At 43.6% G+C, this 23,108-nt stretch overlaps 1 protein-coding gene across 3 annotated transcripts; it reads left to right on the top strand.

Annotated features, from left to right (window-relative positions):
• Positions 1-3,430: 3,430 nt before the first annotated feature.
• Positions 3,431-22,708, top strand: DEGS2 (delta 4-desaturase, sphingolipid 2). Of its 3 annotated transcripts, none has more exons than XR_015773002.1 (4): positions 3,431-3,512; positions 12,364-13,106; positions 15,314-20,233; positions 20,326-20,451. XR_015773002.1 is itself a non-coding variant. In XM_088058260.1 (4 exons), exons 1-3 carry the CDS (start codon positions 3,431-3,433, stop codon positions 20,467-20,469), a joined length of 969 nt encoding a protein of 322 aa, XP_087914386.1. In that variant the 3' UTR covers positions 20,470-20,494; positions 21,569-22,708. The 3 variants fall into 3 exon arrangements, 2 of the variants coding, with proteins under 2 accessions (XP_087914386.1, XP_005520191.1); XM_088058260.1 differs by lacking the exon at positions 15,314-20,233 and adding an exon at positions 21,569-22,708 and having other exon boundaries at positions 20,326-20,494; XM_005520134.2 differs by lacking the exon at positions 15,314-20,233 and having other exon boundaries at positions 20,326-22,708.
• The last annotated feature ends 400 nt before the right edge of the window (positions 22,709-23,108 follow it).

The following is a 23,108-nucleotide window of genomic DNA, read 5'->3' as shown; positions in this document are numbered from 1 at the left end:
CAGACAGAGAAGAAAGTAGGTAATGCAGTAACTGAAAATACAAGTCTGTCATGAGACATGGAGCTCTTACTTCAGAGAAGAAAACACTTTATTTAGAGATAAAACTCCCAGACAACTTTATTTTAGTTCCATAACAACAACTTTAATAAAGATTAGTTGTTGACAACCACAAGAAGAGGAGTTAAGATCTGCACACCAGGGCAGAATTAATATACCTCAAACTCCAAAGGCTGGCAGCTGTCACTAGGAGACGTGTGCAGGTGTTCCTGCTGTATTTACTCTGTCATCTGTCCTTCCCATGAGCACAAGAAGGAAGTAACTGAATTGTGTAGCAGAAATACATTCATGCTGGGAAGCCAGCTGATGGATAGGCACCTTTGGGTGAGGAAGGGTGAGTCTGCCTGGATGTGTGGACCAGTATGCCTTGCTTCAGAGCTGTATATTTTAGGCCATGTCCTCAGCGGAGCAAAGGATTTTTGTATTCATCCCTGGGATGCTGGAGATTGGTGTGATGTGTACTTAAAACTATATAAATGAGATATTTTGATGGTACCTTGCACAGAGTCAGCAATTGTGCTCTTCCTTCTGAGTGTGTTAGGAATTTCCCTCAGCTAGGCTTCCCAATAGTTCCCAGAAATCCTGAACAAGTATGGGAAATTAAATAAGAAAGGGAGGCTACAGTTGAGAGAACCTGACTATGTGAAGCACATTTGAACTGTGTAAAGTGTAGTGATTTTGTGAATCTGTGGAGTTGACAGTCATTACAGCATTCATTAAAAGGGCTATTATTGCTAGGTGCCATTAACAGCCTTTTCCATTGTGAATGATTTTAGTAGGATGCTGTAAAACTGTGGATGCCAAATGGTCAGAACTGGGTAATAGTTTTGCCAATTCTAGAAGACGATCTAAAGCTGGTGTTTCTTGTTTGTCTGGCATCCACAATTATTCTTGATTTAGTATTATTTGTTTGGCTTATTATAGAAATATTAAGCATGAAATTCTGTTCTCAAAACCAGATGCCAACTCACTGGAGAAGAAAAGTTTTCTGTTCTTCTTATGTGGTCAGGTTGAGTCTACATGTGTAACTTACCATGTGCAGTAGCATTATCCTATTGGACAAGCTTTGGGGTGAAGTGATATTTGTTTTCTTTATAACTGCACAGACTGCCCCACTAATTTTGTTTTTAGTCACCTTCAGCACACCTAAGCAGGAAGTGCTTAGAAGAGTGTCATCATATTTAGTGTTTTGGCTTCTCCACCAACACTACCAACACACCAAAATGTTTGAGCTAGTTAAAGGTTTAGGCATCTGCTCCCTGAACAGTCCATTTCTTCTAGAAACATGTAATAACCTTTAACTGGATTAGCAGTCCCTTATCTGGGTTGGACCCTGCAACTTTATGAGCAAGCACCAACCCTGTGCTGGAGCAATAGTGAAGAAACCATTGTACTTACAGAGAGCTAAGCTGTAACAGCAAAGGGGTTAAACTCCTGCTCCTGCTGTGGGTAAAACTGTTTCTCTTTACACCACAGTCCTTCTACTCAACCTGCTTTGTACCTTTCATCATTCAAGGGTTAACATTTTAAGCCAGAAGAGCGCATCTGAAGGAGGGTAACAAAAGATGCTGAAGGGCCATAAGGGGAAGCTGTACGAGGAGCAGCTGAGGTCACTTGGTCTGTTCAGCCTGAAGGAGACTGAGTAGAGACCTCATTGCAGTTACAGCTTCCTCATGAGGGGAGGAGGAGGGGCAGGCACTGATCTCTTCTCTGCAGTGACCAGTGACAGGACCTGAGGGAATGACCTGAAGTTGTGTCAGAGGAAGTTTAGGTTAGATATTAGAAAATGGTTGTTCTCTCAGAGCCTGGTTGGGCTGGAACAGGCTTCCCAAGGAAGCACTCACAGCCTGACAGAGCTCAAGAAGTGTTTGGACAATACTCTTAAGTGCATCATGTGACTCTTGTGGATGGTTCTGTGCAGGGCCAGGAGTTGGACTCAATGATCCTTGTACATCACTTCCAACTCAGCTGATTCTGTGATTTAGACAGGAAAAAAAAAAAACCCCAACTCTCAAAAAAGCCTCCTAAAGCTTTCTAGCAGCCAAGCATTGGGATTTTGTGTTTGTGGGTTGTTTCATTGTTGGTGTTTTTAGTCCTTAGTGCAATTGTTCTAGCAAGAGATCTTAAGTGGTTCCACTAGGCTAATATAAGAGGTGATAGTGTTGCCAGTGGTTGTAGGCAAAAATTCTTGCTGAAAAATAGTTACATCTCATATTTTCAAGGCTGCTTTTTTGTCCCATCTGCAACAGGCATTTTAAAGGGTGGAATGGAGGGTGCTAGAGACTTTCATATCGGAAAAGGACTGAAACAAGATTGGAGCTGATCCACAGGTGATGTTGTTGTTGGAAGGACTAATGATAGGGATAAAGGATAATGAGTGAAGATGGACAGGAGGTCAGGTATGGACTTGCAAAAGATTATATAGGAACAAAGGCAGCACTTTAATTTTGAGTTGTGTGTGTAGAAACATCACTGTGTAATGTGTAACTCTGTGAATCAGAGGAGCTAGAGAGGTACATAAGGTTACCTTAGTTTTAGTGTTAGCAAGTCCTTTGCCTGGTTTTGTTACCAAGGGTAGCAGTGTGACTTCCTGCTGCTCCAGTGGGGACAGTACCTGGGAAATGAGCCGCAGACTACCAGGAGTAAAGTGTTACACAGCCAAGGGCTGGATTCTACCGGGACAGTTCACGAGGATTGTCAGAGCGCCAAGGAAATGTATGTCAGCCGTTGGTCGCCTGTGCATTGTCCTAGGTCTTCCACCCCTGGGAGGAGCCCACACAACCGGGCTTTGCCCTAATTCACGGTTCTGCTTAGGGCTCTCTCTCTGGATTTATGGCGTTTGGACTACCTTTGCTTTCCAAAAGCTGTGTCTGGAAGTGCCAGGGGACCCGCAGCGCTGGAGTTTCCCTTGTGCTCTGGAGCCGCCCCAGGCAGCGATGGATGTAGCGGCTGTGCCGGGCCCTGGTGCTGGCAGCAGCACGACGGGGATCCCTAGTTCCCGGCAAACACTCCCACCCCACGCACCTCTCCTGGCTGTCTTCAGGGTCCCTGCGGCACGGCGAGCCTCGGCCGCCCGTCCTCTGTCCTCGGAGTCAGCCCCGAGGCACCCTCTTCCCGCTGGACTCTCCCTGACACCTCGGAGTGGCTCTGCAGCTCTGCCGGCTCCTGCCGCCCGAGCGATGCGGTGGAGGTGTCCCGGTGCCCGCCCGAGCGATGCGGTGGAGCTGTCCCGGTGCCCGCCCGAGCAAAGCCGCGGAGCTGTCCCGGTGCCCGCCTGCGGCGGCCGCGGGGCGGGGGCGGGCGGAGGAGCCGCCCCTCCGCGGCTGCGGAGCTATAAGGGCAGCGCGGAGCGGAGCGGGGCGCAGTAGGAGCCATGGGGAACCGTGTCACCCGCGACGACTTCGAGTGGGTCTACACGGAGCAGCCCCACACGCAGCGCAGGAAGGAGATCCTGGGTACGACGGGGAGTCCGGGAGCGGCCGCGGCGGCTCGGGCGGCCGGGCTGGGCTGCGCTCCTGGACGGGACGGGCGGGGGGTCCGGCTGGTATCCAGGCTGCGGAGAGCGAGTGCCGCAGCCCGCTGGGCTCTTGGGTGTTTCCCCCGAGGAGTGTAGCGTTCCCAACTCTGCCTTCCTTCGGCAGCGGCGGGGATGCGGCGGCCGCACGGAGCCGGGAGCGCCGAGCCGGGTCAGCGGGTGGCAGCCGCGGCGGGGCTGCTCGGGCTGCCCAGCGCCCGCCTGTCCGCACCGCGCCCCGGGAGCGGCCGCTGCCCGCGGGTGTGCCCCGGGCACGGAGCCTCCTGCGGGCACGTGTTCCCCGTGCCCGGGTACTGCATGAAACTAAACAGGCACGCGGGTCAGGTCTCCCGGAGAACAATAGCAAGTCCCCGCTGCTTGCCGGGGACAAGGTACACGCTTCTGTGCTTTGGTGTTGTACGCGCAGCGCAGCTTAACTGCGCACAGGAGTGTGGTGGGTCGGGAGGTTTGTTTTTGTGGGACGGTTTTGGCTACTCTGAAGATCGTTTTTGAGAATAACTGGTAACTCAGAATTGTCACAGAGTATTGTTGTATATCTCCTGAAAATACATTTTCCACGTTTTATTAATAAAACGTATTTTGATTTTTTTTCCCCCCTCTTTTCATTTGGGTGGGTTGGTCGTTTTGTTTTCTTCTCTCTAGTGAGTAGGATAAAGTTTTTAAAGAACTTTTATAAAAAGGCAGTGGAGCTTCTGACTGAGTTGCTGCACAAGGCACATGCTAATTAGGTACAGTTTTTTAACTCCCCCACAATCTTACAGCTTAATCCTGGATAAATCTAAATTACAAAAACATTTCCGGTATATCTGCGGTGGTGGAACATCCACGTCCAGATTTGAATGACATTCAGGAAAATAATAATTATTTTACTATGTAATCATGATAGTCAAATTATGTCAGTATAGCATATGATGCTTCTTGGTGTTGTGCTCCTCACCTCTTCAGTCAAGGGAACTACATTTTGGTGAACTAAGGATAGGAGAGTGTATGGTGGGTCTCTGCCCTTGCTGCTCTCTTGCCTTTTAGGTTGTGCTATAGGATGGGGTGTGCAAACCATGAGGAAGCTGTCAGGAGGTACTTGGACTCTCATGTTGCAGCAAACTCTTTTTAGGACTTACAGCAGTTTGCCCACCTTCTCTTTGAGTTAGGAACAAGCAATTGGAACCAAGGTCCATCTGCTTCCTTACAACTTCCCCTGCCCCAGCTGTGGGAGTAGAAGGAAGGGCAGAGAGAAATACAACATGGAAAGAGAGACATGTATGATCTCTATCTGGTGATGCAGAATGGATTATAAAAGTAGTGTCACAAATATCAAAATGTTACCAAAAGTTACTGAAACTATCATAATATCCCACATAATATTTGTAAAATGATCCTCACTCTGTTATTCAAAGGCTAAAGTCACCTAGTATTCAGAGTATATAGTTACCAAAGCATTTAGTGTCTACTAAGCTGGAGTACACAGTAAGAATCTTAAATGCATATGAACAAATATCTATAAAAATCCATGCATTTTACATTTTTGTGTACAGCAATGCCTTGGGGACAGCATTCCATGCTGCTAAAGGAAGTATTTCCTTCCCAATAGGTTAATGATTTAGTTGCTAAGCACTGAAACTTGATTGTTCTCTGGGCTGCAGCTTTTGAAAATGTTGGTCTCTCTCAGGCATGGCTACTTGTGTTTAAATACAAATGGAAATTATCTGTTAGGGAAAAAAAGAAAGGGCAAACTGACAAACACATAAGGCAGTTTCTTTCTACATAAGTGGTGTTTCCTGGGCTGTTGCACCAATATGTTCCTATAGGGCATCTGACAGGTAAAAAAAAAGTTGTTTTTTTCATCATCACAAAGTTGTTTGTCCTGGCTTAAGAGTTAGTAGCCCAGGTGTCTGTAAGACTTTTGTAGTTGGTGACTGTGTCTGAATGAGAATTCCCTGAGTCCAGTCTCCCTACCATGGGCAGGGACATCCTTTGCTAGCTCAGTTTGCTCAGAGCCCCATCCAACCTGTCCATGAATGCTTTCAAGGATGGGCCATCCACAGCTTCTCTGGGCAACCTGTTCCTGTTGAGCTGCAGAGCTATGAGCAGTGTTTATCAAGTGGGCTGGCTGGAAACTGGCTTTGTGGCAGGACACTGTTGCACTGGATAAGGGTTGTGATTCCTGAAGGCTATAATTATACCAGCAAATAGATCAACATTTTGCACAAGGGAGAGGAGATACTTTCTCTCTTATCTCTTTGTAGTATCTAGGTATTAAAATGTAGCTAGTGCTTAGTACTGTCTGGGTGCAACTGCTTCTGACTTAGAGGGAGATCTCTTGCCAAGCTGGCACTTCGACCCTGATCACGTTATACGTGTTCCTGAACACGTTATTCACGCTTTTCAGTTTATGAAATAGAATTGTTTCATTGCTATTCTCTCGCTGTCTTGTTTATGAAAAGCGTGTTACTGCCTTGTGTCAGGACTGGGATTTGTGTAATGCTGCAGTAAGCTCTGTTAGGGAAAGATCTGGTTAAAACCTTCCTGATGGAAAAGTTTTATCATCTAGATCTGCTTAGTCTTTCTGTATAGTTACAAAAAATGCTATTGGGGAAGATATAACACAGAGAGGGCATCTAGTAGAAATAGGATTTCTACATTTTGTTAGTAAGGATTTCTTGCACGGAAAGACTTGGAGAAGCTATGCTCTTGCTCAGTGGGAAGTGTTGACGGCTTTTCACTCTTGAGAGATGAAAAAATCATTGCTTAAATGCAGGTAACACAATAATCATACAATGTATGGTCACTTCACCTGCAAACAATTTTCCAAATGCAAACAATGAGCAATATGTTGTGACATGGGAAGAGTGAGATCATATTTGTGCCACGGGCTGGATCTAACTTTATAAAATTACTGCAAGTTGGTCAGAAAATGTCTTGCCTCGCAGGATCCTTAGGGAAAGCACTTGTTTGCTGCAGAGGATGAGAGCTGAATCAATGTTGCTCAGGATGGACCAGGAACAACTGAATATGATCTAACATCCAAGAATGCTTAATAGTTATGTAATTAGCTCTTTGGCAAGTTATTTTGGAGTGGAGATGGTGCAAGTGTGTTATATGCACTTTATCCTGTAGGAAGGCTGATACATTAGCCCATGGGGCGGGGTAGAACAAAATTAAAAAGCCAACATTTAGCTGATCTGAGTATAGCTTCCAGCTCTGCTCTCTTATTTAGAAATTAATCTGCTATTTCTTCAGGCTGTCTCTTCTGTTGCCTCTTTAAATCTCACATTTATGAAAATTCTGATAAGTTGTACCTACATGCAATATATTATGTCCTTAGCTTAAATCAAAGCTCCGAAGTACACATGCTTCTGGTGAAGAAACTATTACCCTGCAGTGTGTGGGCACAGTGCTGCCCTTGATTGTGCACATCCTCTCATGAATGTACCCAGAAGAGCTGCTGTCCCAAAGCTCATGCCAATTCCCTGTGGGCATCACCTTTGAAATAAATCACATAGGCAGAAAGTGACTGATTTAGGCATTTGTGGTCTTCTGTGGGAAATGTATTAAGTACAACTGAAGGCTTCAACTTAGTCCATATTGCAGATTTTTGTTTCAGAAGGAGCTGGAAGTCCTCTTTCTAGCATTCCTACATCCCTGTACTCTGAACTAGCCAATTAACAAATGTAAGCAGACAGGTTACAGCTGCTGACATAGCAATGTGCTGACATCATCCACCTCTGTTGACAGTGGCAGAGTGGCACCACTGTGGTACTTTCCCTCTGGTGGCCTCTTCTGGGTGACCCACTGCCCTTGGACCAGCTAGCACGAAGCTATTTAAAAACTTGTGGGTGACAAATACAAGATTAAGATGCTTGTCCTTTCACAGTGGATATATATATAAAACTTCAGTGTAATGAGCTGGGCCAAAAATGTTTCTTATTATTTTGTGTACTGGAGGGGCTTTTTCACAGGAGACTGTGAAAAACCTGAAGGTGTCATCATGCATATTGTCCTCTGTATATCCTACCTGTGTCTTGACTCATGCATTGCTTGAATTAATCATAGAATGGTTTGAGTACCAGGTACATCATCAACTAGATCAGGTTGTTCAGAGCCTCAACCAGCCTGGGGCATCTACAACCTCTCTGGGTTACAACCTTAGACAACCCTCTCTGGGTAACCTGTGATAGTGTTTCACCACCCTCACTGTAAGAATTTTCTTCATTATATCTAGATTTAATGTCTCCTCTTTTAGCTTGGAACCATTACCAAGATAATAGATCAAGGGATCTATCACAACAAGCCCTACTAAACAGCCAGGCCCTCTCATTCCTATAAACCCCCATTAGATGTTGAAAGGCAATAAAGTCTCCCTGAAGCCTTTTCCTCTCCAGGCTGAACATTCTCCATTCTCAACTCTCTCAGCCTTTCCTTATTGGAGAGGTGCTCCAGCCCTCTGACAATTTTCACAGCCCTCCTCTGGACTTACTCCAACTCGTCCATGTCATTCACTTAGGACTTGGCTGTGCTGTGCTTTTATAAGCATGTTTTTGAGCTGAGCTGCTATAAGGCAAAACACAATAATGCTAGTAAACTGTCTTATTTTGTTTATTTGGTACAGATACCAGCTCCAGCATAGGACATGGAGCACTAAAGCTGACATCCTGTGTCTGGTGTCTCTTACCTGTTCTGGCAGGGACTCATAATCAACAGAATGTAGTCCAGAACAGCAGTATCACAGTTTGTTGTTTTTTTTCCCTCCTTCCCTTTTACAAACCTTCTAAGTGACTTATGCTGAGGAATATGTCCACTTTGACTGTATCAGTATGCTGCACTTGGGGTGAAAAGAAAGGAAAATTAAGAAATTAAAGTTCTTATCTTTTTACTACTAGTTTCTCATGGATATGGGCAAGGCTGCTGCTCCTTTAAACTTCCATCACCACTGTCTCTGTGTACAGCTCCTGCTCTCGTTCACTTTCAAAGCCCACGGGTACCAAAATGTGCAAGTGTGAAGTATGTGGTGTCACATCAATGAGAAACTGTGTCTGGGGCCATCACTGGGACTTGTCTGAGTTATCTCAGGGACAGGGTCAGTAGGACAGAGGATGAGTGAGAGTTCAGAATGAGGTATTTGCTGTCTCCTGAGGAGGAGGAACAGCAGGACCTGGCAGCCAATGGCCTCTCCAGGAACAATTGCTCCAGCCCTAACTGAGGATCACTGCAGGGCTATGGTGAGTGCTCTTGGCTCTCCAGACAGAAGCATCAACAGAACAAAATACAGAGTCAAACTAATTTGACTAAGTTTAGGCACTTGGTGAGTGAGGCCTGCCTCTTGAAAGATGTGTAGGACAGTGGAGTAAAAATTCAGTAAATGGGTTGTTTCAGAACTGTGAACCCTTCTGAAAATATACTTGCAGCATTTGTTCTCTTGACTTGTAAGAGTGGGGAATGCTGTCTTGCATTGTGGAGCAGAGACTGTGGAGCTGTCTGGCCAGAGTTAGTAACTACATTTACCTACTGTACTAAAGTGCCTGTGCTGCTTTGGCAGTGTGCTGACCTTGGAGACAAAATGTCATCCTTGTGCACTGCTGTACATCTACACCAGTGTCCCCACCCTCTCACAGCAGGACAGTGGCTCAGTCTGGACAGCTTGAAGCAGCACACATGGATAACCTGTCTGCTGGCCTGAGCTTACAGACTTCCTCAGTGAGCTGGAGGCTGGAAGATGTGCTGTGTAGGCACCAGAGTAGCCGAGTCTCTCCTGTTCTCATTGGACTGTAAAGGACAAAACTTGGTCCCATGCAGCCACATAACTATAGTGGTGTGCTCTGTGCTGTGTGTCCATACCTTCATCCACCCCCATCCCCCCCAGTACAGAAGGGATGAATGATGGGATTGGGGTTTTTTCTCCTCTTTCCATGCCCTCTCTCTGTGCCTCTGATTCTCTGTTGCCTTTTTTTCATGCAGGTGGGTGATGCCTGGTTTGCATAGCACCTACAGACACTTGTCACAGCAACCTTACAGGGATGTCCAGGCTTTTCAGCAGCAAGTGAGGCTCTTGCCTTAATAGCATTCTTTCAGCTAACTGCAAGGCATGAATACAGGGGAAAAATGAGATAAAAATGTGTTACCACAACTTTGTCTCAGCACTTTATTCATGAATTGCAGTCATCAGGATCACTTAATCTGGTATTAAATGTGTCTCACGGAAGAGTGCTTGGTTTTTCAAGTTAGAAAAGGGTCAGCATTCAACATTCTGCATTTGAAGTGCTCCTGAACCAATAGGTCTCTGGCAGGCTATCCACCAGTGGAGCTTTCAGCCTCCATTGAGCTTACCAGCACCACCCCCTGCCCAAGCCATGGTTTCTTCGTGAGGAGAAACTTGAAATTTTTCCATGCCGTGGCTTATATCTGTATTAATGATAAACAGCCACAGTATTGTGGTTTGACTAGTATGCAAAAATTTACTGTTGGAGTTAATCATGTGTTGAATTTAATATTAAACCCTGGCAAGTTACTTAATAGCTGTCACCTGCGATAAGTGCAGCCTGCCTGCATTGCTGCCTGCACACACTGTTGCTGCTGTTTGGCAGTGACTGCTCTGGGACCTTTTAAATGGAATCTGCAGTCCTTGTTGGCTGCCACAGAAAGAAATAGGTAAAAAATTTCATTATTTTCAAATGACAGTATGAAACATCTCTAAGCAATTTTCCCATCCCATTAAAATGTCTTTTTTGTTTTTTTTTTTGTGGGGGGTCAATGTGACCTCAATTTGACCAGGCTGAGGAACACATTTAGTTGTTTCACATTTCATCTCTTCTGGTGACTGCAGTAACCTGTCTCTACTTGATGTGACAACATTTGAGGTGGCTTGACTTATTAAAGCATTTTCTGGGTTTTGGACAGATGCCTTTAAAAAAGAGATTAAGCTACATAAAACTGCATGTCTGTAACTGTCTTTCTGACCAGGTCATTATATTGTTACACTTTAGAGTGAACTTCGCCTAAACAGCACTTTGTGTAAAACTTTAGTGCCTATTCAGGTACTAGAGAACAACTTTATTGGTGTGAAACATAATTTCAAGAATGGTGAAAACAGCCACAAAAAACAGAACAGCAAAACAAACAAAAAAAAAACAAGCTGGACTTTCTGGAGATTTTTGTCAAAAAAAATTCCTGACTTTAGGAAGATATGAACTTTCACTACAGCTTTCCCAGCACTTCAAAAATCTCTCTCTTGCTTGAATACTCCTCATGGTGACCTTGGCCTCCTTGTCCTCACAAGATTTGAGTATATCTCCTTTGTCCTCATCTTCCACACTACTTCTTTAATCTTTGTAATCTCTAATTTCTGTCAAGAGGGGCTGAAGTTGAAGTTGAAGCCAAGAGGCTCAAGGGTTGCTGGAATGGTTGCAGAGCATGACCACATCAACCTGCTTCTTTAAGTAGCACTTAATCTCTTTGAATTTCTGTAAACTTTTCAGGGTTCACTTCTAAAAAAACCTTCTCTGCACCTAGCACTCAGTATCTGCCACTGCTTTCAAGGTCACATAAATTACATGTATTGTCTCCAGCCTTTGTTTATAGTAGACACAGCTGCATAGATGCAGATCATTGTAATCTGGTTTTATTCTATCAGTATTATACTGTGGCAGTCAGATGATGTTTACTTTTCTATTCATAAAATGGGCCCATGAAACTCACAGGGACACTATGTAACCTCAAGGTTCAGAATGAGTGACTTCTCTATGCACATATCTGTATAAACTGCAATTACTGAAAAATGCAAAGTATGGGTTAAAGGAGGGAGGTCAGTACATGGGTAAAAGCCATAAGGCAGCAGAAGAAATCGTGCAAGTTAATACTGAAAGTGAGAAGTGTGGGTTTGCAAAGAGGAGATGTGAATCAGTGAACAGCACCTAGAGGATTTGCTGTACTCTGTATTTTATTTTCTTTTTAAAAGACAGATGAATGGATGGTGGGACTGAAGATTAGTAAGTTGGTCCTGGCCTGACATGAATCAGACTTTCAAGCCTAGCCCATGTCTCTCTGACTCTGTACTGCACTATTTGTGAGGCCTCATTAAGTTGTTGTGTGATAATCCATGTGGCTTTTATGCCTGCTTTTGGTATGTGACATGGGAACAGAGGAGAATTTTCTATACAATTTTCTTACAAAATCCTGATAGTATTACTGACTTTACTGAGATGTTACCATGTGTGAGGAGTTGTACCTGTTGTTAGCACTGGTAAACACTCAAATAATTAGGAATCTTTTTTTAAATGCTGTGTTTGTCATCTAACCACAGAGCAAAACCTGGTGAGCCTGTTGCTCAGCTCTCTCCTCTGCTTGTGTGTTTGAAACAACAGTGTGAAAAGGGCTACAAAGAAGGCAGTTGTATCCCTTTCATGGAAAACAACATCTGAGCAAAATACAAAAGGACATTAAAAACATGACAGAAGGTGTTTCTTAGAGCTTAAGTTCTGTGGGATTTGGCATATTGCTACTCATCAGTGTGAAGCAATACTCATTGTGGGGAAGGCACATGATGCCACAGAGAGACCATCAGGGTATTTTTTTATATGTCTATATATAGCAATATCAATCACAATTGGATGTGATGCTGTAACTAGTAAAACTGTCAGCAGTGGCAATCCTACTTTGGAATTAACATTTTATAAAACCAGGGCCTCAAACATAGTGTGATGAAAACAGAGAGTCACAGTGGTGATTGTGTTTACCTAATTATGATCTAACCAAGTTTTTCTCTGCATTTTTCCCTTTAGCAAAGTATCCAGAGATCAAGACTCTGATGGGACCAGACCCACATTTAAAGTGGATTGTATCTGCAATGGTTTTCATGCAGCTGCTGGCATGCTACCTGGTGAAAGACTTATCTTGGAAATGGATTTTCTTCTGGGCTTATGCTTTTGGGGGTTGCATCAACCACTCCCTGACCCTCGCCATCCATGATATTTCACACAACGTGGCCTTTGGGAACAAGCAGGCCAAGTGGAACCGATGGTTCGCAGTCTTTGCCAACCTGCCCATTGGCATCCCTTATTCTGCCTCCTTCAAGAAATACCACATTGACCATCACCGGTATCTGGGAGGGGACAGCTTGGATGTGGACATTCCCACAGACTTTGAGGGCTGGTTTTTCTGCACGCCGCTTCGGAAACTGCTTTGGCTCTTCCTCCAACCTCTGTTCTACAGTCTGAGACCACTGTATGTGAACCCCAAAGCAATTACACGGATGGAAATCCTTAACGCTCTCGTCCAGTTTTCTGTAGACCTCATCATTTACTACCTGTGGGGGCTCAAACCTGTTATTTACTTAATAGCAGGTACAATTCTTTGCTTGGGTTTTCATCCCATTTCTGGACACTTCATAGCAGAACACTACATGTTCCTAAAAGGATATGAGACATACTCTTATTATGGACCTCTGAACTGGCTCACCTTCAATGTAGGCTACCACATGGAGCATCATGACTTCCCCAGCATTCCTGGATGCAGATTGCCCATGGTAAGTATAGCATGAGCAAGTTGGATTTTTGTGAGAGCTGCTAAACTGTCTCAAGGAAAACACTCCAAAACATAGCAATTGATGAATTTAAGGGGAAAAAAAGAGAACAGCCTTTTGTTTCTGTCCTGGGGTGATAAACCAAAACAGTTTCTAATAAATTTTAAGCCAGAGATTGAGAGAAATGGCTGTCAAACTGCTGTAATACTTAGTTTGTTTGATGCAAACTAGAACATCTCATCCTTAGAGGGCTTGAGGAATATATTTTGCATGATAAAATCCTCCATTAAGGCTTTAAATGTCTCAACTTACATCCCTCAGCCACTAAGTGTCAAGTCTTTGAAAGTTTAAAGACCCATCGAAAGGGAGGCAGGTGGCAATTGCTACTTGAAATTTGTCTGATGATCAATCTGCTAACCATATTGCTTGAGTAACATCAAAGGAAAGTTCTTCTGTTTCTGAGATGACATAATTTCTGGGGCATGTTCCAGCTTGACACAGATAGCACTGGAAAATAAAGCCACACTCTCTGTAACTCCTTTTAGCTCTCCTGCCCCACCCACAGAAACTGAGGAGGCCTGGTCTGTCGTTGGGAAAGTGCTGTGGCTTTCCTCCTTTGAAAGGCAAACCCCTTTTTGTTTATGTTTTATCAGTTGTGGGAATCAAATTTGCAAAGCCCAGGTGTCTAGGAATGGTTTTCAATCTCCCTCCAGGTGTGTAAGCTGCTCTTGAGTGTTTTAATACAAGGGTTCCTCAGCAGGTGCTCACAGTGTTAGAGGTACGTGACTTCGAAGGATTCCTCCTACATACAAGTTCTCTGACGTAATAGGAAGGAAACATCTTTCTGTGGGCTGATGCAAAGCTGGGAACTGCTACTGCAATATCCATATGAGGTGGAGGTAGGGCTGAGGAGCCTGAGGTTCAGGAGCTGTGACCTACCCACTACTGATTCCACATGCAACTTCTGTGATGACATACCAGGGCAAACACTGCTGTATGGGTTCACGTTCTCCGTCACAGAAACACTCCTTGAGAGGAAATTCAAATCAAGGGGAGATTTTCTTGTGCAGAGGAGTGTGGGAAGCCTCTATATAGCCTGCAATTGTGTTTCATTCACTCCTCTGCTGCTGGAGCTCTGTTCTGAAGACACTGCCTGTTCCTGGTGAGACCCAGAGGAGCTGGTACAGCAGCCCACACTCGGATATGAAGCTCTCCTGTGAGGCACTCCCATCACTGATACCCCTGATAGCTCAGTGGGGAAGTGCATGTGCTTCGCTTTAGTTTAAAATGTTCAAACTTGTTAGATGGACTTAGATTACAGCAATGAAAATAGAAGGAGGTTAGCTCAGTGTCCTGCACAAGGGAGGTGAGTGACTAATGGAACTTGCTGGGACTGTTGCTCCAGCCCTGACTGAGACCAGAAAAGCTCTTCTCCACCCACACCACAAATAGTTCCGAGTAATTCCTTGAGGCAGTGCAGCAGCTAGAAGTGTCTGCCCTCCTGTGTAAAGAGGATGGAGTTATTAGCTCAGTTTCATGGGCTTGTGTTCACGTGTGTTTTGCTCTCTGGCAACTGAGACTTGCCCTGCTGGTGGAGGAGAGAGCAGGTTTTGTCAATCACTGTTGCCTGACAGAACTATGTGGAAGACTTGGAGTCTGTCGAGTGATCAATTACAAATAGAAATTTTATTACAAAGAATTCTATTTAAAAAAAACTATTTTCTTTGGCAAAACAATTCCTGTAGAAAATCCTTTGACCATTAAAACAAATTGGTTACTCTTTTCTGCAAAATGAGAAAAGAATATCTCTGCCTCTCTGATGAAAAGAGATAAGGAAACATATTCTTTCCATATGAGCTTTAAATCTTGAACTTCATAGCAGGTAAGAAACCTCACCTTGCTCTACTTTTCTTAAACCTCCTGGCAAATTCTTCACTCAGCAAAGATCTGTTTTTTTAGATTTAGTCTCTTAGACACTTCTAATAGTTGCATTGTGTAATATGGATGACCTCTCAGTGAGACTATTTTTATTTTTAATTATTGGCAAGTAAAATGTGGAGTTAAGATCTCTGCTTTTAAAGATCTATCCTGCAAGATTGAGATCAGGGGAGAAATAGGATTTGAGAATAACTGGATCTTAATCTTGGAAGGTAACTGGCTTTTCAGCTTGCTTATCAGGAGAGTAAATTCAGCTTTTTCCTTTGTTACAGGTGTGTCATTCAGAATGTTCTGAGTAATGTGTTTGCCACTGGAAAGACCTTTACCCTAGGACTGTGACAGATTTGAAAGAGGAAGAATTAGGCTGTGCTCATAAGCTTATGGATATTAAAGATAAGTGACATGGGTGTGCAGTAAGAACTTGTCCCACTAGTATAATGAGAAATTACTCAAGAAACCATGAAATTTAACATTGCAATGAAGAACCTGCTCTAAGAAAAACCCCTGTAGACATAAGACTAGATTAGTCTTTGAATGAAGTCTTACAAATATAAAATATTGCATTGTTTACCAAATGAGTAAAGAGATCCATTCTTCATTGTCTGAAGGACTGAGTGTACTTACGGAGAGAGGAGATTGGAGAAGAAGGAGGAATTCTACTCCTAGAAGCTGCAATAAAAGAGGCAGTGTTACCAGAGGCAAACTAGTTACTCATTAAGCTTGTGGGAAAAGGAAAAGACATGGTATGAAACCAGATTTATTAGACAGACAAGACTGGAAAACATGGTAGATGTGCTGGTTTTGAATTGCAGATTTCATTAACCCTGTGATGGCCAGGAGGGCTAGCTTGAGTGCTCACCATCCTGTGGTGGGGATGTAGGATTATAGAGGGAACTTCTTGTAATAAGCCTTTGAGCATTCTTAATGTAATTTTGCAGCTTTGTGTCATAAGGATCTCTAGTTTCTGTATAGCCCTAGGACAAAGAGTGTGTAACAGCCTTGGTGAAATACTAGGCTGCATTTAACTTTTGTGCCTATCAGATATGAAGAGTAGGAGTAGAGTCCTGTCACTGCGCTCTACAAGCACAGAAACAAAAGTTTCAGTCCAAAAGATGTGATTTCCTGCCCTGCCACCTTGACCTACTTGAAGAAAAGCCTCAATATACCAGGTGCCAAGTGACTTGCAATTGTCCTGCAAACTTTGCAATCTCTTGTTATCCTTCCATGATAACAGAGTCACAGAATGGGTGAGGTTCAGCCTCCCAGCTCAAACAGGGTCATCCCAGAGCACATGGCACAGGATTGTGCCCAGATGGTTCTTGAATAACCCCACTGAGGGAGACTCTGCACCCTCTCTGGGGAGCCTGTTCCTCTGCTCGGTGACTGCAAAGTAACAAAGATCTTCCTCATGTTCGGGTGGAACTTCCTGTGCATCAGTTTCTGCCCATTGTACCTTGTCCTATTTCTCAGTAGCACTGAGAAGAGCCTGGATTTTTTCTCTTGACACCCACCCTCCAGATACTTACAGATATTGATGAGGTTCCCTCTGGGTTGTCTTTTGTTGAGGCTGAACAGGCCCAGCTCCATCAGCCTTTTCTCAGAAGAGAGATGCTCCAGTTCCTTGATCAACTTTTGCCACCCTTCACTGGACTTGTTCCAGGAGCTCCACATCCCTCTTGTACTGAAGAGCCCAGAACTCGGAGCACACAGCACTGCAGGTGTGGCCTCCCCAGGGCTGAGTAGAGGGGCAGGATCACCTTCCTTAACCTGCTTACAATGCTCTCCAGGATTCCATTGTCCTTCCTGGCCCCCATGGCACTGCTGGCTCACAGACAGCTTGTTGTCCACCAGGACCCCAAGGTCCTTCTCCTCAGAGCAGTAGGTTGCCCCCAGCCTGTGCTGGTGCCTGGGGCTATTCCTCCCCAGGTGCAGGACCCTGCACTTGCTCCTGGTGAATTTCAGGCAGTTCTTGTGTAATTTTAATTTACAAACTAGCAATGAGTTAAGACTTACAGTTGAGATTTGTAAGGAAAAAGACAGGGAGGAGTTGAAGAAAATGGACCACCTACAATGTAATATATGGAGAGCTTGAGGAGCAAGATTTTGGAACACGTGATTACAGTGCCATCCTCTTTAAGAAAACCTATGATCTGGCCACAAAACTTGCCACCTGGAAACTGCCATCTACAGGTTTTGTAGATTAAGCAGAATGTAACACAGAGGATGACCCTTCCAGTCTCAACCATACTTAACAGATATCACAGAATCATTAAGGTTGGAAAAGACCTCCAAGATCATTGAGTCCAAACTTTGATCTAGTGCCACCATATCAACTAAACCATAGGACTAAGTGTCATGTTGAGTCATTTCTTGAACACTTCCAGGGCTGGTGACTTCACTGCTTCCTTGGGCAATGGCTCTGATGTTTGACAAGTCTCAGTGAAGAAATTCTTTCTGATGTCCAACCTGAACCTCCCTTGGTGCAGCTTGAGGCCTTTTTTCTCTTGTCCTGTTGCTTGGGAGAAGAGGCTGATCCCCACCTGGTTACACCCTCCTTTCACAGAGTTGTAGAGAGTGATAAGGTCTCCCCTGAGCCTCCTTTTCTGCAGGCTAAACAACCCCAGCTCCCTCAGCTGCTCCTCATATGATGTTGCATTTAAAAGGGAGCCTGCATTAAACCCCAATTACTTTCTGCTCTCCCACTATCCAGTTTTCCTGGTAGATAAGGTGATAATTCTGTTATATGTATGGAGATGCTGAAAGAAGTAATGAAAAATTAGATGTTTTTGCTGGAAAACTTTTGCATAAATCTATTAGAAAAGAGAAACATCTTTTAAAATTCTTTCCTGCCACATGATAGCAAGATGAAAGCATGTACCTAACAAATTTCCTTATTTTCCATAAGAAAATCCTTCAGAAGCGCCCCCTCAAACTGCATTCATTAAATTTTCTCTTTCCTCTGTTCCTTATTGCAGTTTCACCTTCCCCTGTCGATATTTTCTGTACATCCCATACAGCTGACCTGCCTAGAGACCTTGTTGCAAGTGGTGCCTGCCTTCCTGCACGAGGTCCTGCTCATGTTTGCAGAAGCTATTGGGCTGAACACAGGCAGGCTGTTTATTGGCCTCTTCTCTGGGCCATTTTTAACTAATTTGTCACTTCTACTTTTCCTTTGGAGCTTTTGGAGCCAGAGGACACAGCCTGAGACACTGTTCCTAGGAGCTGAATCGGTTTCTGTGAATCTCTAGCCTTCTACTTCCATTTGCAAGGGGTGATACGGGAAAACTTCCTGAGGCTCTTGTAGTGGTGAGAAAATAGCACGGTCAAGAGCTCTGCAGAATAATGTAACTACTTAAGAAAACAGGGTCTGGTTCAGAGGGCAAGAAATACATGGGGCTCTGGAGAAGAGGGGAATGGTAGACTTGCCATATGAACTTGAGTAGTGTAGATGAGGGCTAAACTATAGTTGAAAGGCAGAATTCAGGCACAATTTCTAAAATGGAGGTAGGAAGGAAGGTCTAAGCAACTGTGTGCTAGATAATGACTATGTCAGAGCTAGAGTGAAGCTTTTGAAGCTGGGTATCTGAGCCCCCAGTTTGTGTTTGCATCAGGCCTCATGAGTAGCCTCCATTCAAGGGAGCTTACTGTTGAAATAGTCTTCCCTCTCATCCTCTGGCTATTTCAGTTACCCAGCTGGGAAAAGGGAGGATACAATACCCAGATTAAATTATTTCTGACTGAGGTTACAGAAGGAGCCTGGGGAACTAAATCTGCATCTCCAGAGATCTTGGAAACCTGCAAATCAGCTCTCTTCTGTTCATTAAAAAATATTTATAAGGAGAAATCCTGATATTGTTTGAACCCCATTGAAAATTATCTACTTTGAAGTACAAACCAACGCTTTATAGCAGGATAGAGAAAATTATTATGAAGTTGGAGGTATTCAGTGAAAGACAGAATATAGTCAGGCCTGAACTGAATCTTCCATCTCTAGCACAGCATACCATGCCAGGAGCACAAGGAGTGTGTAAGGGACAGAGGTAAAAGATCTTAATGACTCTTGTACATTATCCAACCTATCGCCCAGAGAAGTGTCTGCTAGGAAGCTGAATTAATGAGGTAATTAGCAGGGAGACATACTAGCTTATGATTTAACTTTCACTGGAATCCTTACCTTTTCACAAACAGTCAAATGCTGTGTTAAGGTTCCACCATTATACCTTGGGTAGTGATGAGACCCTCTTCCTGCACAACGATTTCTGTGTAACCCTTTCTCTCTTCACTGGAAGTCTGCACTGTGCTCAGTGTAGCTGGCTTTAAAATTCTGCAGGGTTTTTAAAGAGAGTAGTCATGCTGTCCAGCAAGACAAACCACTCTATTCTAGAGCTTTGTTTGTCTAGGAGGTGGAGCTGCAATAAAACCATGCCCAAGCAGTTATGTGCAAGCGTATATAGTTAACAGATTCTGCTGCTTCATAAATGTGTTCAAAAACCAAAGCATTTAGTTGGAGCAGGAACAATAACTGATAACTTGGGAATCCTCGCAGTCCCTTGAACCTCTCTGAACCTGCCAGCTTTGAAAGCTCTTTGTCCTCTGGTTCTGGCCTAACTCCTACTACAAGCAACACCCCAATGATGCACAGTGTTTCTCTGACAGCAACAGTCTTAAGACTTGGGGGATTATAGCAGGAATGAAATTTTATTAGACTTGTGACCTAATAATGAATCTCACAGTATTTTTAATTTCAGACTGAGGAGAACAGACCACCCCTGCAATTTTCTTTGCTTGCTGGAGGAACCCATCTCTTGGATTTGCATCATGGTAGCAGAATGCAGGGTAGAAAACAAAGTGTAGGCAAGGCTGTCTGTCATTTTCTCAGTTGATAATTCTCTTTTACCCAGAACCCTCAACAGAAGAATATTATGAGTGGCAAACAGGGCTTTAAATATAGTGTGCACTTGTCTTGGCAATTAATCAAGTATCTCATTGTAGACATCCCACCACCCTTGAAATGAAATAGTAGGGGCACCCCTGAAATGAAATATAGAAGGCAGAAATCCATTGTCTTTCAAATTATGGCACTGTGAGGCAAAACTTAGATCAGAAATCTGCTAAGAAGTATCTAAATGCATTTAAGTACCTCTCTTTTGGCTGAGCTTCAGAAGTTCACAAGCAATAACAAGTAACTTCAGGTAATGGCTGTGCTATCAGATCAGAATGTGAAGGTTGAAACACATCTGACTCTTTGCAGCCAAACAGCTCATCGTCTCTCTTCTTCTTCCAGGTGAAGAAGATTGCAGCAGAATATTATGATAACCTCCCACATCACCAGTCCTGGATTCGAGTTCTGTGGGACTTTGTTTTTGATGACACTCTTGGTCCTTATTCAAGGGTTAAGAGACGGTGCAAGCTGGCAAAGGAAAGCTAACGGGGTAGCTCCGCCTGCTGAAGTGGTGTGTGTTTGTTGATTCCCATGACTTCAGATTTCTGCAGAAACAGAAGGATCTTTGTGTGTGCTGAATTAAAGTTGGTGTATGCTGCTTATGCCAAGAGGATGGGTGTGAAAATGAAGCAATTTTAGACAACTGATACTTTTTAATAAAGGATATTTGTATAAATAACCCTCAGAACCCAGATTAGAGTGAACTACGATGAGGTGAACCTTTGGTCTAGGCTTAGAATTAAACTTCCCGGGACACATGTCCCAGGAAGTTTTCCTGGGAAAACTTAGGCCTAAGCCCAAGTTTTAGCTTTGTCTGCGGGGGAGAATGTTTGCTGTGTGTTACGTGTGAGCGTGTGTGTGTGTGTAGTTCAGGACTGGTTTCTCTTGATACCAGATTGGAAGTAGATGCTCTGTGTGCACAGGAGTGTGGAAGCAGGGAAGACTGGCATGCAGAAGTAAATGATACTCTCTGGTAGGTGAGGGTGCTTTTAGCTCAATGTCTTGTCTAATCTAGCAGAAATTTTATATATGCAATGAAATATGTTTATATTTTTGTACATCTCTAACATTATTTTAGTAGCTGCTGTTTAATCTTTTTTCCAGGACTTTGTCTAAAACTTTTCTGAATGAATTTCTATTCTTAGGATCTAATACTATTGCTAACTGACCGATCTGAACTGTGGCAAGGAAAAATTCTTTCTTTAGTCTTCCACCTACTTTCTGATCAGCAGCATGGATGTGCCTCTAGAGGAACTGGGTGGAGGTTTCTCACTCACATTTTCAACAGTATTCATAACTTCATGTATCTCACCCTTTTCCGTACTGCAAGTCTTCTGGGGAAAGGAGAGGTTCTAGTTTTAATTTTTTCCTTGCCAAGACTATTAGCATTAGCTAATAATTAGCTAATAATGCCTATTAGCATTCCTGGTCACCTTTCTTGGTCTCCTCTGTATTACACCCTTTTCTGCACATGGCAGATCGGAGTATGTGTCAGTGAAGATGTGGAGATGTCCTCATCTCTGTGGTGGTATTTGTTCCTAACTGCTTTCAGAATAATGACATTTTTTTTCCTCTGTCATTCAAGGGGCACAACTTGACATTTGGGAAGCACATGATACTCCAGCTATATAAAACTGACACTGGCGGTGTTAAGGGGATGTACCTGGAAAATGGAGATCAGGTCACTTCTCTCTATGTATCTCTTACTTGGTGCTACTGACATTAACCCTCATCTCTCATTTCTACCCACTGGAATACTAAAATCTTCCTGCCTGTTCTCCAAATATAAACTTCTGGCTGTCCTCAATAATTCTGTATTAAAATTATGTATCAAAAACCTTAATCAACATAACTTTTCTCCAAGCAGAACAATACATTGGGAGTTAGGAATTCAGACACCATCTAGTAAATTCCCTCTACCATGGAAAGCTGGCAAAATATTATATTTACATATTACAAAAATATTACAAAGTGGTTAAAAGAGAGAAATTAAATATATATATATAATTGCCCTGTAACACTCTAACAGTTTAGGGCTTCTTCTTCTGGAAATCTATGACTGTAACAAAGAAAAATATTATTGTGCAGCCTCATTGGTCCCTCAGAGATGTGATCAGACTTGGGAAGCCTGATTTCCTCACTAAACATGACTTTGTTCCTTCCTTCAGCAGCTCAGGATCCAGTGAGCCAGTCTGTCTGCTCACTAGGCAGCTGAGCTAACCTGCAGCAATTTGGGTTCCTCCTTCATTTCCCCATTCTCCATTTTTCTCACCCACGTGATTTTGGCAGTTGGGTAAATAAATACCCAGGCTTGCTCAGCAGATCAAGATCATACGTAATACAGGGGCTGAACACCCTTGGTTGGTATTGGTTTATTTACCAATACTGTTTTGTGCTTTTGGATAAGAAGAGTAAGAATGGGGCTTCTTTCAGTATTCCAGCCTTTGCTGGTTCCTCAGTGATGAACATATTTAAGACATTAAATCTTAATTATTAGAGCTGCTTTTCTCCCAAAGGAAGAGGCGCTGGTGTGGGAACTTCTATTACCTTTGTATCAGTCCTCATGTCACGGAATTTCAGTTTTTTTATTAATTTACTTCAGATTTGCTGGCATTCTGATCGTGTATTCAACTTCCCATGTCTTTAGCGGCTGCTCCTCAACTCTCTTGTCCAATTTAATAAGTTAATATAAAAACCACAATAAAGATTATGCTATCTTCCTCAATTTGACTGTTGTCCTTATCCTCTTTGATGAGTGACCTTATGTTGTAGCTCCCTTACTCAGCTGTCTCATGATCCAGTCACCCATCTGCTGTGGCCTACTAGCCTAGCCTGACAGAGAGGCTCTGGTGTAAATAAGCCAACCAAAATTGTCAGCTGCTTCTTCACCTGCCTCCCATCAGTATTTCCATCATGGTCTCAACTTGCTGAGCCTGGGCAGCCCCACAGCCCTCCTGCTCAGCACTGTGCATCTCAGCAGGAACTGAAGTGCCTGGAAGCCTGAAGTGCCTGCAGATGTGCAATGTGAGCTGAGTTCCAATGTGTGGGGTGCTGCTGGAAAAGGCTGTGATCCTTTTCTCTCCGTGGGCACTTGTCTTTGCTACTACTAGTAATGTTGGCAGAAG

The sequence above is a fragment of the Pseudopodoces humilis genome, chromosome 7, assembly GCF_049639895.1.
Source record: "Pseudopodoces humilis isolate 2021_Gansu_Grassland_sample_001 chromosome 7, ASM4963989v1, whole genome shotgun sequence".
Lineage (NCBI taxonomy): Eukaryota > Metazoa > Chordata > Aves > Passeriformes > Paridae > Pseudopodoces > Pseudopodoces humilis.
Note: the sequence above shows the minus strand (reverse complement) of the source record. Positions and strands in the feature narration are given on the sequence as shown.